The following is a 14,425-nucleotide window of genomic DNA, read 5'->3' as shown; positions in this document are numbered from 1 at the left end:
CCCAGTGTCCAAAATGCTCTGAAGCTGCACTTGTCTAGGAGCTTTTCTGATGAAATAACATAAACCCCAAGTATTCTGTAGGAGGTGAAGATAACATACTTCTTGGTATGGACACTGAACACTTGAGGGATCTGGGATTTGGATTTTAGCCTCTGTTTACCTGCGTCCAGCTCTTATGGGACCACAGATGAACAAAATCTTTGAACACCATTTTTATCCTACTTGCTTCTCTGAAAGGTTGTGTAGCTGAAGCAATTCAGCCTTTCCTCATTTAGTGATGATAAAGGAGTAGGATCCATTACTGCTTCATTGGAACTTTGGTATCTGTGGGTGCTGTGTACTCTCTGTCCTTTCAAAGTGTTATTAGGGATGTTAAGTATATGAAAATTTAGTTGCTACTTTATTTTTTATGTATTGCTTTTAACTTTACAAATGCTAAACTTTCCAAAGAGGAGGTAAGAGCCTGATGGGAAGAGCTGGAAAAATCAATGGCAACTATGACATGACTTTTAACCATAGGGTACTGTGGTACCTTTTTCTTTTGAAGACCAACCGCATTTACAATGATGATCAAAACACTTTTGTCTCTTAAAAGCAATATCTTTAGTAGGGCAATTTTTACTTCCATGTCTTTTCATTTGCTGCTGGAATTGTTTCCTTTTGTGCTATTTGTAATCAGGACATGGTGCAGAAGGGATAAATTTGTTTTGGATGATACACATTTATCCATTGGATAATTGGAAAGTAATCCAAGTTATCAATCTGAATTGCTGAGGTGTGTTGATGGTGTGCTGCCTCACAGAGAAAAATGTTGGGTGTTTTTCCAGATTAAAGGAGGCAAAACCATGAGTGGCTGTACAGGATCAGATCAGTGACCGTCCAGCCAATATCCTGACTGTGACAGTGGCTAAGAGCAGATTCCAGTGGGAAAATACAGGAAAAATTGTGCACTTCTGTTTCCCTCTAGGCCTCTAACTCTTGTTAGCTCAGGAGCTTCCACGGCTGAATATGGATTCTCTGGTTCTAGGCACTTTTACTCATCCTTAGTGGGTTTCTGCTTCCTAAAATTCTTCATTCTTCCTGTCAGCACTTCACAACATGCTGTGGCAGGAAGAGTCACAGCTAAATTACTTTTTAGCAGCTTTGCACTTAGTGGTGGCCTTGTGTTCCCAGGTTTTTAATTGCATGAGAGAGGTAACAGGACATCTTCTAAACATGGTTCCTGCAGTGATTTGATGCATTTTCCCAGGGTATTGTCACAGCAGAATGGGGACTTTTAACTGTTGAGGGCTTAGTTGTCCCTGTTTTGGGAACTGTTCCAATGTCAGCCTTCTCCCTTTTGAACTCTCAGTTCTGTCTGTTTGAGGGAGGCTGTACAGACTATTTGAAAGCTGATCTATGTGTTCATGTAGTGACCTAATGGTGCTCTTTATTTTGTTTTATATTACTTTCCTTACAGTCATGGGGTACTGCACAATTTATGATTTGCTTTTTTGACTGAACATTGATTTGGGAGATTCATGAATGTGTGAACCACAACTCCATGATCTTGCTTCTCAACAGAAATGATATGCTGAGAGCCTCTTGCTGCATGTATAGGTTTAGGATTGTTTCCCCCCCCCCCTTTATTTATGCTGAATTTTGACATCTTATTGGGCGTTGGTCTTTTCTCCCAGGTAACAAAAGACGAGAGGAAATGGGCTCAAGTTGCACCAGGGGATGTTTAGATTGGATGTTAGAAAACATTTCTTGACTGGAATTGTTGGAAAACCTTGGAACAAGCTGCCCTGTTCACCAGCCCTGGAATCACCAGTCCTGAAAGCGTTCCAAAAAATGTGTGGATGTGGCTCTTGGGGGTCATGGTTTAGTGGTGAACATGATGGAGGTGTTGGGCTGAGTTGAACAAGGATGATCTTCGAGGTTTTTTTCCAACCTTAACAATTCTGTGATTCCATATCTTATAGCCAGTTGACCAAGATTTGGGAGATCCATGCAGGGAGATCCATGTTTCTTACAAATCTTAGTGAAATTTTGGATCTCTTGTCCCTCTGCTGGATGGTTCAGGGTTCCTCCTCTGGCTGAGAAGGTCACTCTGGGTGTTTAATTTGATTCTGAGGTTGCTACACTGGGTGAGGCAGGGGGAAGCCCTTAATCTGCTTGGTACAGCCAGTTACAAGGAGCAGTAGCAGTGAGACCTCTGTCACCTGTTAAGGTGACTGAAAAGGTCAACAGGATATTCACATTATGAGCATAATGACTTCCCCTTTCCAGCCATTATACTGCAGTTTCTGAAATTCAGCATTTCCCTGACACTAAAAATGGGGTGAGAACAATAGCTGCTCTGTTGTACACGGTGACTCGTTTGAGGCTTTTAACAAAGCTCCTGTTACACGGGGACAGAGTTTTGCAAAGTTAATGAATTAATTTGCAATGAGTACTTCATTATGTGGAATGTTAATGTTCATTTATTCCCTGTGTAGGGAACCTAAAGACAAGTGTGAGAATATTTAAATTCATAAACTCATCAAAGGAACTAATTAATTACACATTGAGAGAGAAGCAAGTCTATGCCTTAAGTCTCTCCTTCCCTTCTCTTGATGCCTGGAGAGGCTGCCTAGAACAGAGGCTAGACAGTGTTGAAGGAATAAAGCAGGTATTCATTGAAAGGCCTTTAATGGATACACCTTGGGCAGTACAAGAGCATGGCCATGGCTCCACCCAAGATGGATTCAGGATCACAAGTTTTCACACTTTTTTAAAGTTTTGGCCCATTTACATATTGGGTTAATTGTCCAGTTACAGCTTCAGGTTATGGAGTCCCATCCTCCCAGTTTGCTCTCCTCAGTTCTCTGTTGTTTGGACTTTTTGGGCCTGGAGCTGCAATGGTGTCCTTGGTTCTGGGGCTAGAAAAGGATTGTTTTGTCTGACTAACCTGTGAGGAGAACTTGCTAAAATTTTATATGAAGTTCAGAGTTATACACTAATGCAGTACAGAATCTGGAAAATATGAAAGCTAAAACTTAAAGCATCACTCTAGGGGGGGAAAGGGTTGCAGAGCAATGATAGCATATTTATAGAAGCACTAATCTTGTATATTTTTTAACATTGCTATGCAAGGCCAGTGTACTTTTCATACTCCCTTTGTTTTTTTTCTGCTTTAATGGCCAGATTTTATCTACTTTAAAATATCCCTGCACTTACACAGTGTACAGACAAAGCTTTTTATTTTTTTTTTGAATGATACCTGGTTTGGAATTTAAGTGTTCTCTTGACAGTTCTTCCAAAAAACTAAGTAGCCTGGAGGACTCTATTAGTATAATGGTATCACTGATGATGATGATGGGGTCCTCAGAGATCTTGCAGTATTATCATTTCCATGTTACTCTGCTTGGTAGCTTTATTACATTTAATTTTTCTGAGTATCCTTTTCAAGTGACTTCATTTCTAAGTAGTTATTTTTTTTTTCCTCTGCAGTTTGAAGATGCCAGTTTGGTTGTACTGTTAAAATGAGTAAATGAAGGTTTTTTTCTCCTTTTTTTCTATTTTTTTTTAAATACAGATGCTTCTGTGTCCTCCATAAATTCATCACTGTGTAACTTTAAAAAATTATTCCTAATTTTTTTGAGAACTACAGAATTCTTCTTGAATTCCAGCTTTAGTACTTATGGAAGATAAGGTGCCCTCTTCTCTTCCCACTGCACTTTAAGCCAAATAAATCATCTTGTCTCATGATTTGACTAATACAGGGTGGGATTTTTTAACAGTATGTAAGTGCCATAGTACTTCAGCCTATATCAGCTCTACCAGCCACTCCACAAATACACAGAGAGCTCGTGTTTCAGACCCCAAATCTTTACAATGTAAATAACTAAGACAAACATGAGGCAAATAACAATAAATTGATTATTGGCACATACAGGCCAATAAACCTGCCATCCTGTTATGCTGTTCCTTTGCTGAGGCACTTTATTTTAGCATCTAATGTAATCTGCATACATAATCTCTAGTGTTTATTATGAACTTCTTTACGCTTCATTTGTTCTCTTTCATTGCATTCACCCTTATTGTAAATTTATCTTCCAATTTTAGTACATTTCAACAACCTCAGGACATAAATCCTTGCTTACAGTGCATTTGTAATTGTTAATTATTGTCTTCAAAGGTAATGGGGTTTCAAGGAAGAGCTCAAGTCTGGTTCATGTTGGCTGTGCCCTGCTCCTGGGAGCCACAGAGCTGCTGCATTCCCAGGAACTTTGCCTGGAGTGCTGCTGCCTGGGCTCCCTCCTGTGATGGTCCTGAGCACATTTTGAGACAGGGAAGGAGCAGCATCTCAGTGCCCACCTGAAGTGTGAAGGGTGGATTATATTGCCTCAAACTCAGTGTGTTCTGGTGCTGTTCTGCTCCTTGTTGCTGCATACAGCAAGTTTCTAGAATTCTGCACACATCATGAGAATACAGCTCTCTTTCTCTAGGGGAAAAAAATAAAAGACATTCAAGTTCAGCAAGCAGAGTCTGTCTCCTGTCTGGAGGTTTTGTTTTTTTTTGTTTTTTTTTTTTCCTGCATGTTTAAAGTACTTCAAAGCTGTTACAGTGTTCTTATGAGATGTTGCCTACCAAGAGGTTTTTGTTTTCAGATTTCAATCAGGCAAGAATTGACAAAATAAACAAATGGGTTGAGGTGGCATTTAGTTTTCATATGTTATGATCAAGCTGTGTACTTTCTAAAACTGTGATTCTGTGACATAGTGTGTCATAGAATAGTTTGGATTGGAAGGGACCTTAAAGATCATCACATTCCACCTCCCTGCCATGGGCAGGGACACCTTCCACTATCCCAAGTTGCTCCAAGCCCTGTCCAGCCTGGCTTTGAACACTTCCAGGGATGGGACATGCGCAAATTCTCTGGGCAACCTGTGCCTCATCATGCTCTGGAGAAAGAATTTCTCCTTGTCAGTCTGAGGCCACCCTCCTTGTCTTGTCACTTCATGGCCTTGTAAAAAGTCCCTCTCCAGTTCTCTTGGATCCCTTTCAGGCCCGGGAGGGGGCTCTGAGTTTTCTCCAGGGCCTTCTCTTCTCCAGGCTGCAGAGCTCCAGCTCTCCCAGCCTGTCTCCAGAGCAGAGGCATCTCAGCCCTTAGAGCATCTTTGATGCCTCCTTTAGAATTGGTCCAGCAGCTCCACATCCTTTTGATGTTGGGAGCCCCAGAGCGGGACAAAACACTCTGGAGAGGATCTCCCCAGAGCAGAGCAGAGCAGAGGGGCAGAATCCCCTCAGAAACATCCCTGGGCTGCAGGAGGGGATCCTGCTCCAGGCTGGCAGCCCCTCCTGCCCCCCCTGGAATGGGCTGCCCAGGGTGGTGGTGGAGCTTCCATCCCTGGAGGTGTTTCAGGAAAGCCTGGATGTGGCACTCGGGCTCTGGTGTGGTTGATGTGGTGATGTCCAGTCACAGCCTGGACTCAGTGATCTCTGAGGCCTTTTCCAACCTGGCTGATTCTGGGATTCCTCCTCTTCTTGCCCCTCTCAGGGTCCCTGTGCTGCTGCTCAGGAAGCTGCAGGAAGCAGGTCTGCACTGCTGTTGGACTGTATAAAATTCTCCTGAAAAGAAGCAGCACTTCAGCCTAAAACCTTCCCCTGTTTCCCTTTTGTGTGACGTGGAATTGCCTGGGCACTGCCTCAGAATCCCAACTCTGTGGTGCCAGTGGAACAGTTTTAAAGTGTTTCCTTGCTGTGGAGTTTGAGACTTCCACAGCTGTGATGTGCCTGTTGAAAAGTGGATCCATTTTTGTCCCCTGGGTCACTTGCACAGCACAGTGTGACACGGGCCAGGAGCTGTCCCATGCCACCTCTTCCTTCTGTGCTCAGTTACTGCATTGTAATTCCACAGGTTCAACTCCCTGAATGCACTTCCCTCATTCAAGAAATTTTGTGGGATTCTTCTGTGCAGTGTGCTGGGAAAGTGGCTAATGAAGTTAAATTGACAATTTACTTAACATTTGATAGGAGAGAGGAAGTGCTGGTAAGAGATTTTGCTCTGTTGTGACAGCAGTGACTGGGATGTTGGAAAGGCAAGCTGTGTTTTTGCAGTTACCATGGGAAAAGTGTTGGTCATATGATGTTACCATGGAAATATTCAGTGTGGATTGTTGAAATCAGGAAAATTTCTGGACAGAGTAGAAAGATAATTATACTTTTTATATAGTACAAGGCTGCTCAGGATGTTTGACAGTAGGGATTGACAAAAGAAAACTATGGAGGATTTGGCATCTTCATCTCTCTAAACTTCAGGAGAGAAAATAAAATGTATGAAATCTCAAAAAATAAAAGTATCAATAATGGAAAGCTTCTGGAGAACTGCTTCACTGGTGCTCAATATTTTCTCCTGCCATCATCAAGTTCTGCAGTCTAGCAGGGTTTTTAACAGGATTTCCCCCATTCTGACTGTTTAATGCAAGGTCTTTTCTCCCGTTGCTACCTGATCAAAGAATGGAAGAAACAAAATAATTTACAAAAATAGTTGTTTGTGGTAGAAATTTTTTTTTTTTGGTCCTCTGGCAGGGAAGTTGCCTTGAGCAGTCCAGGCTGAGAAGGGCTGAGTCATTTGCAGCATAACAAAGTGCCTGGCACTGGCTCTGTGAGTGTGCCACAGACTGGAGACAGAAAGTTCAACCACTACCAAGTTACCTTGGACTTCCCTTTCATCCTAGTGTCTCCTTTGCTAGAAAACCTCCTTTTTCACATATAAATTAGAGAGTTAAAAATTTCTTCTTTCCAGAGAAAATGCTTAAGCTATTGTCTTTTCTTCCCCCCCCCACCCCATAGAAATTAAAAATAAAATGGGATTTTAAAGGATAAAGTAATTAAGAAGGGCATTAGCTGTATCTCTGTGATGTTGTTTTAGGTATTATCTATTCTTCTCTCAAAGAAATAAAGCTCATGCCATATAAAAAGTGGAAAATCTGACTAATGCCATGCAGGTTCTCATACTTGGTTCTTTTCATGTTTTAATTTGCAATTTTATGCACCAGTCAGTGTCAGTTTTTGTTCTAAATATAGAACTAGTGAAAATCATTCATCAGTTGGAGAAGGATATTTTTCCTCAATTAAAACTTCTAATTTTCCATTGAAAGAGCAACTTTCAAAGCCTGTGATTAAATGTAGTTCTGTATTTATTCCTGTGTTTTGTCTTGTTCATGGTTCTGCTGCATTGCATGGGCAGGGTGCTCTCACCTCCTGTCCTGCTCTCCCCCAGGACCTGATAGAACAGGATATTTATTCAGTGCTCACGTGCATTTTGGAATTACCTAGTGAAGGAAATTGCAAGTAAGGGAATATGGGAATACTCCCTTTGTTTTCTCATTTGGATATCTGTGAACTTGAATGAAGCAAAACCCCTTTCATGGTCCATCTTGTTCTTATGGCTTCTTCTTTTGAGGAATGTATCCTCAACATGTCCAGATTTCATAGGAGCAATTTAGGAAATATGTTTGGATTTTGTGTAACAATTTGGTGTTTCCTCTGTGTTCAGCTGTATGTCTCTGCTGCTGTACATGAGATTTTGCCTCTATTTAGCCGGCGTTTGTGGATTGCAGTTGCTCTGCACAGCATCAAGGAACAAAGTCTATCTCTTCTTTGGATGTAAATCTAAATAATAACAAATAGTGCATGTAGTTTTACTGTTTGTGAGAGCTTCCTTGTTTTATTTCTCTTGTTCTTCTAATTCTTTTGATTTAGCAGTAATTTTCAAACATTTTAAGTTTGTGCTTAGAGTGTAGCCCTGGTTGGGTTGAGAACCCCAAATGTGCTGCAGTGCATTTATTTACCTTCAAGTTACACCTTGTTGGCAGTAACAGAAGCTTGTTGTGTTTGTATCTGTCATCCTGTGTGTGCCAGTATCCAGGCTAGGAGTAAGCACCAAACTGGGGACATTCCTCTCAGGGTATTTTTAAGATTTTTGTTGACTCTTACAATGGAAACCTTAAGTTTCCATTCTGCCTCCTTTATAAATGAGAACTATTTTATCTATTTTTGCATTAGCAGATGTACAAAACATGGTATCTCTATTTTCTGTCATTTTCCACAATATATACTTTAAAAAGAAATCCTTGTACCAGAAATTAATTTAAGGATGCTAAGGAGCTGATAGGATCACACTGTCATGGAAAACCACAAACTTTGATTTTTATTTTAATACTGTAAATGTTAAAAATAATTTTATGTTATTAACTCTGACATCTCTGTTATGATATTTCAAATGCAGTTTCAATCCTTCCCCCTGATATTCACCAAGTTTTTGGTGTGTTCAAGTTTAATTATTTTTGTCCTGGGAGAAACAGGCAAATAATCTTTGTCTTTTGTTTTGTCTTTTTTTTTGTGTAAAAGGTTAATATCATTTTTTGTGTCTTTTCTCTCCCTTTGATAATAAGATAAAAATTAATTGGAACAAAACATAGCATTAGACAAGCAAAAGTAATTCTCTTTGTTCTGTTTTCCAGATGGAATCAGTGTCAGTGGACTGCCACTCTCCAGTCCTTTCAGGCAGGTTGTCAAACCAAGAGTGGAGACCAAACCTCTTAATCCCCAGGAAAGCAGCAAAGTTGGTGATTTCAGTCACGTCAAGGTAGGGGAATGACATCAAAATAAGTAAACCCCGTGGTTTTTTAGTTGTACTGTGCTATGGTTTGTTGTGTGATTAAAAAACAAAGGTTTCCTTGTCTCATAAATATTTCCCTTTGGTTTCCTTTAGCACAGCTTGATGTTCTGTGTTTGGATTGTTATATTAGAGCCAACAAACAAAAAAGGTGAAGAAAGATCAGGCTAAGAGTGGAAATTGCAGAGTTGGCTGTCCCTGTGGTGTACTGGGGGAGCTGTCAGCTCACCTCATGGTGCTTTCTCATGCTATTTACTCTGTAGGAAGGTGCTTCTCTGTGAATTCTTGGCTTTCTTGCCGTGAGTTTTTTTTTAGTGGTGTTCGTACAAGTAATAAAACAGAATAGTTGAGAGAGTCAAAGGAAAAGTGAATAAAAGCAGGGTGGAAGAAGAGTTGTGTAGGTGGAAGCTGCACTGTGCTTACCAAGAGTCTGCCCTGGCCTAAGCTGCTCTTTGCTTTTCTGTGGCAGATCTTACCTGTTGAAGGTGTAAAGTTGTTGTTTAGAGCATGAAATAAATTTAGCTTCCTAGTGGCCACATTTGAAGAAGATACAATTTGAGATGAAAATAACAAAGTTTGTAAATAATGGACTGCAGCCCTTCATCGGTCTCTTCCCAGCTTTTGGTGAGTGTTGTGTTGTGTGCAGTATTTGACACATTCCCTGCACAGATCCATGTTCTGCATCAGCTCATCCTGTCAGGAATTAGAGTGAGTGTTGTACCTGGCAAAATTGGCTTCACGTGTTTTTGGCTGAGAAGCAAACACAGGCTCTGCTTTTCTCAGTGGCTTGCTTTGCCTGTGAATTTGCTTCCATCACAGTGAGAATATTCACAATTCTATCTGAGCAATAAACAGGTGAAGCTGTTAATCTGTGTGTTCCTTTTGGACCATTAGCCCTGCTAATTCATCATCAATTGATTCTGCAGCACAGAAAACATGACTGCAGCATAGGAAAGGTCTTAGCAAATTACTAAAGCCTTTGTGTTTTATGGCATAGTAAGGTGTTTCCAAATTGTTTATAAATATAAATGAGCATGATTGAGGAAATGATTTGCTATTTAGTGAACAAAACGTCCAGCATTAATTTTTAAGTTCAGAGCTTTGTGTAGAATGTCTGACCTGTAGACACTTCTCAATCATGGTGGCAATGGGAGTGTTACTTCAAGATAGGACTAAAAAATCTAGAAATGCAGAACTTTGCACCAAGGACACAAAGAAAAAAGCATTTTGGTGCACTTTTTGCTTGTCAGTCAGTTGTCCTGGCAACCAAGAAGTTGCAGGTTCCCAGTGATCTGTGTGATAGTATTAGAAGGATATTGAAGGGCTGTAAAGCAGAAACTTGGTTTTTAACATGTGTAGCAAAACTGTGGTGGGAAGGCACATGCTGGATCCTGTTGCTAGGTTTATGGAATAAATTTTGATTTAATTGCTATTTTGTAATGGAAGAAACATTCAGATGATCAAAACTATGTTGAGTAGAGAATACACATTCCAACAGCATCAAAGGGTTCTTTGCTGAGTAAATGTCTCTGTGTCCTGAGCCTGATGAGCATCACTGCTGTACAGCACCTGGTAGCATGCCTGGAGATTGTTCCAATTAAGCTACTATAAACCATTAATTGGATCTGCTTGGATTAAAAATGCCTATGGAGCTCAAAACTATTTAGAACTATGCTAAAAATGTTTTTTGATTCACTGGACTATGCACATAATTAAGTCCCTGTGTACATGGACAGACATAGTGGGTAGTGGGTAAATGACCAGGAAAAAAATTACCTGTTATAACTGAGGAGATGTATTTGTCTCTTTAGGCAGTCATTCTGTAATAAAGTGGATTTCTGCTTGTGACTTCTGTTTTAACACTGCTCTTTAGTAGGAAGCAGCATAGGAACCACCAATAGCTTAAAATGAAAGCCAGATAAATTCCAAACCATAGATACAGGGAGTTACTGTAAACAATCCAGTCAATTAAGAATCTCTAGATATAATTAGAATGTGCTGTGGTCCAGTTTTCTTGGCTGAGTTTTGAGGAATTTGCTGTAGTTTTGGATTTGAGTCTCTCTGGTTTAGACTGGGTGTCTTTGAGTATATGAGTTATGTTCATTGTCAAATTATTTTGCTCCAGACATTGCTGTCTGAAATGAAACAAGCTGGGATCTGCCCAGGAGAGAGGATCCAAGGTTCCCTTTGATGCTGAGTCTCAAAATGTTTGATATTTATGAACCTTTCTTAGTTCTAGAACCTCCTTAAAAGATCCTTGAGTTTCTCCCTGTGGCAGCAGGACAAATGTGGGTTTGTGGGCTGTTTGTCCCTCACAGTGCAGTTTGGGATGAGCTCTGGGTTACATTTGACTTATTGCTGTGCCAATTAGAGCGGTTTGACAAGGACTAATGTAAGAAGCAAGTGGGAGTTTTTAAGTTAAGAAGAATGATGGATCTTAAACAATTTGTATGTGTGGTGAAAACACTCTGCTGTCACTTATTCATGATTTAACAATAGGTGTCTGGTGTGAATATTCGGGGTAGTGGTTATTTTTCAATCCTGCATGCTGTGCGTAAGCTCATCTTCAAATAAAAGTGAATTTCTGCAAATGAAAGTGAGTGTAAATCAATGCTTCTTGTGTTGCTGATTTGAAATGTCCTTGTTCAGATATTTATAAGCCTCATGCTTAAACATTCCCTCCCTACTTGTTTGCCTTACAGATTTTGTGCTTCAGTCTTGGATATTGCAGTCGAGCTTCTCTGCAATCTCTGTTTCCAATTTTGCTGTAGGCTGTCTCCTAATAAACCAGTCACTGGCTTCTGGAAATGACTGTTACAATGAGCTCATAAATTCAGTGTAAAAATTGCTTTATGACCTCATCATAAAGCTTGCTTATACCCTCAAGCTGAATAGAATCTCAGGCTGTAATATTATGTTCAGATATTCTTTGCTGTTCAGCGCTGGGTTGTTGTGCTGAGCCTTGTCTAAACTCCTTGGTTGTTCCAGGGTGCATCTGCACGAAAGGATGAATTACTCTGCTTAGGGTAACTCAGCCTTTCCCCATTGCTGTGGTGTGTGAATGTCAGGTTTGAGGCTGAATCTGTTACTTTTTGAGTAACACTGCAGTGTGTTCAGATATTCAACTATTCTGTGCCTTCATGCAAGAGCTGCAGAGAGAAATTTAACCAGATGCCATAATCTCTCAGCAAACACAGTGTCAGTTTGAACCTGGGGGATTCTGCTCTGCTTTTCATGCTTGGAAGCTGAGATTATGTGGTGTAGTCTAGTCCTTGTCAGATGGAAGAAACAAACTGGCACTTCAATCCTTATTCCATATGGACTTGAGCTTTAGAGATCAGTCCAACCCAAATGAAGAGCTGAAATGGAGAACTCTTTTAGCTAGGTGATGAAAACTTTGAAAGCATATTGTGAGTTTTTCAAAACCTTGGTTTAAGCTGTTAAACATTCCCAGTGCTTACTGGGCAGTTGTTTGGCAGACAGGGCTGGTTTATAATTTATAAGGGATTTGGCTGACTTCTTTATTTGTTTTGAGACTTGTTTGTTCAGGAGAATTTCCCTCTGCATCCTGAATGTGAGCTGTAATTCTGGAGATTCAGCTGCAGAAGCTGGAGGGGTTTAAGTACTGTCATAAAACTGCTCTGTTCCTGCACTCTCAGTAAATGGTAGGAAGTGTTAAAATACAGTATGTAGAGCTAATTTAATTTAACACACTGTCTTTAATGTATCTTTTCTGATTTACTCAGCAGTGTATTAAGATGAGATGCAGGCCTTAATTGGATTTTTTTCTATTCAGTTCTCAGGCTTTACTCTTCTATGTGAAAGTGTGCTGCTAATAGGGATAAACTTTATATTGTTGATACTTTGAGTTCTAACTCCTTTTATTCATAAATCTTATATCTATTTTAAGTTTAAGCCCTTAAACAGAACAAGTGGGATTTTTTGTTTGAATTTTCAAATAATTTTGGGTGCTGCTGAATTTAGAGTAGATGTTGAGTCTATAGAACGCAACTGAAATTTGGATTCTTTTTCATTGAAGAAATGTGAATATAGGAATGAGATCTCAGGCACAAATATATAGTTCAGTTTACATGTTGTACTTTCACGCTGTCCTATTTTGGAGTTCATTACTATGCTAGTAAATTCTGAGATCCTGAGTTCTCCCTCAGTATTAAACATGTCAAGTTTTATGTTTCTATCTCTTGTTTCCCTAATAATTTTCAAGATGGTAGAAGATAAAAAATAAACAAAGCTTTTTCTCTTCCAAATCTGATTTTTATCAAAGAAATACACATCTTTTTTTTTTTTTTTTTTTATAATTGACAAATTGGGGTGTGAGTGCCAGAAGGCCACTCATATCTCCTGAAGCCTGCTCAGATTGGAGCTGTGAGCCACATCAACCTTTGCCAGGTCAGCAAGGTGTTTTTTTCTGGCCTTCCTGGCCAAGATGTGCAGTTTTCTTTGAGATAAAGTGGATTATAAAAATAGAGTCATTCTGCAAAAACAAGGGAGAAATGGGTTTTTGGCAGTTGGTACCTGTCTGGCAAAATTTGATTATGATCTGGATCTGGATGAAAGCTGGCAATTTTTGAGCAGTCTGGGTCTAAATGCTTTTAGCTTTCCTTCCCTGCCCAGTTCAGCATTGCTTATCTTCCCTGGAGTTCTATAAATAGTTGAGTATTCCACACAATTTCTGCTCTCCACTCCTCTTCCTCTCTTCTTCTGTCAAGAAAGGAACAGTCTGTTGTGCCCTAGAGAGGACTGTAATTCAGAACACTAAGAAAATACTTGACTAAATCTATTCCCTAGAGCCAGGGGTGAGAAAAAAACCTACTGCCCCTTGGATTTAGATAAATTCAATTCATTCAGCTTGTCTTGTATTTTACATTCAATATTAGCACAGTAGCATCTGCAATTTCAATGCATTATGGTTTAGAACTTGCTATTTTCCCCATTTTATTTGACATGAAAGGAGGATTAAAACATTTATAAAGTACTAGTAGAAAAAATTTTGGATGGATTCACTGTCTGCCTGTCAAAAGCACTTTTTTTTGGACTTTCTTCATTGTCACTCAGAAAACAAGTGATGATACCCAGTTTATACCCAAACAAATCTCTCATCAGGAGTAGCTGCAGGTGCAACCTCCTGTATAAACCACACTTCATCTCTTTCTTGTCTAAAGATGGACAAAATCAAAGTTGACACCAACACAATAAACAGAGCTTACGGGAACAGCTGGAGGTGGTCACATCCATAATGGCATTGTGATAATTGAGGAAGAAATCTCAATACGGAGGTTGGCTTTTGTAGGAGGGTGTTGGCTGAACAGAAAGTGAGGGGAGAAAAGAGGAGAAGTTGACTGGGTTAGAGTAATGGAGAAATAATAAAGATGGGCTCATGTGCTGAGCTGGAAACTTGAGTGGAGGGAGGGAGGTTTGGAACAAACATCTGGAACAGGATGGTGAAAGTCCAGTCAGCTCTGTAAGAAATTTTAAGAATAATGAGAAACTGAGATGTTTGTGTGAATGCTCTTGTATTAAATGATAAATTTCTTCAAAATGTTCTTTCAGAGGTCACAGAGGCCCTGCAGCCTGGAGCTCTGAGAATGTGACCTGCTGTGTGCTCCACGGTCAGGTGTCACAAATTCAGAATCTCTTTGGGGTTTTGCACATTCATTTTGCACTTGCAAGTTCTTGCATGTTTAGTTTTCCTCTTTTAATGAGAACAGATGAGGTAGGTCAGACAGGGTTTGGATCAAAGACCACTCTTTATTTCAG

General features: G+C 39.9%; 1 protein-coding gene across 12 annotated transcripts in view; it reads left to right on the top strand.

Annotated features, from left to right (window-relative positions):
* Positions 1 to 14,425, top strand: part of TRAPPC9 (trafficking protein particle complex 9) — a 450,420-nt gene that overhangs the window by 71,056 nt on the left and 364,939 nt on the right. For all 12 annotated transcript variants that reach the window (XM_038162115.1, XM_038162165.1, XM_038162154.1 and 9 more), the window contains one exon: positions 8,493 to 8,617. In XM_038162115.1, coding sequence (XP_038018043.1) covers positions 8,493 to 8,617 — 125 coding nt within the window. The remainder of the gene's footprint in view (positions 1 to 8,492; positions 8,618 to 14,425) is intronic.

This window comes from Motacilla alba, chromosome 2 (genome assembly GCF_015832195.1).
Source record: "Motacilla alba alba isolate MOTALB_02 chromosome 2, Motacilla_alba_V1.0_pri, whole genome shotgun sequence".
NCBI lineage: Eukaryota > Metazoa > Chordata > Aves > Passeriformes > Motacillidae > Motacilla > Motacilla alba.
Note: the sequence above shows the minus strand (reverse complement) of the source record. Positions and strands in the feature narration are given on the sequence as shown.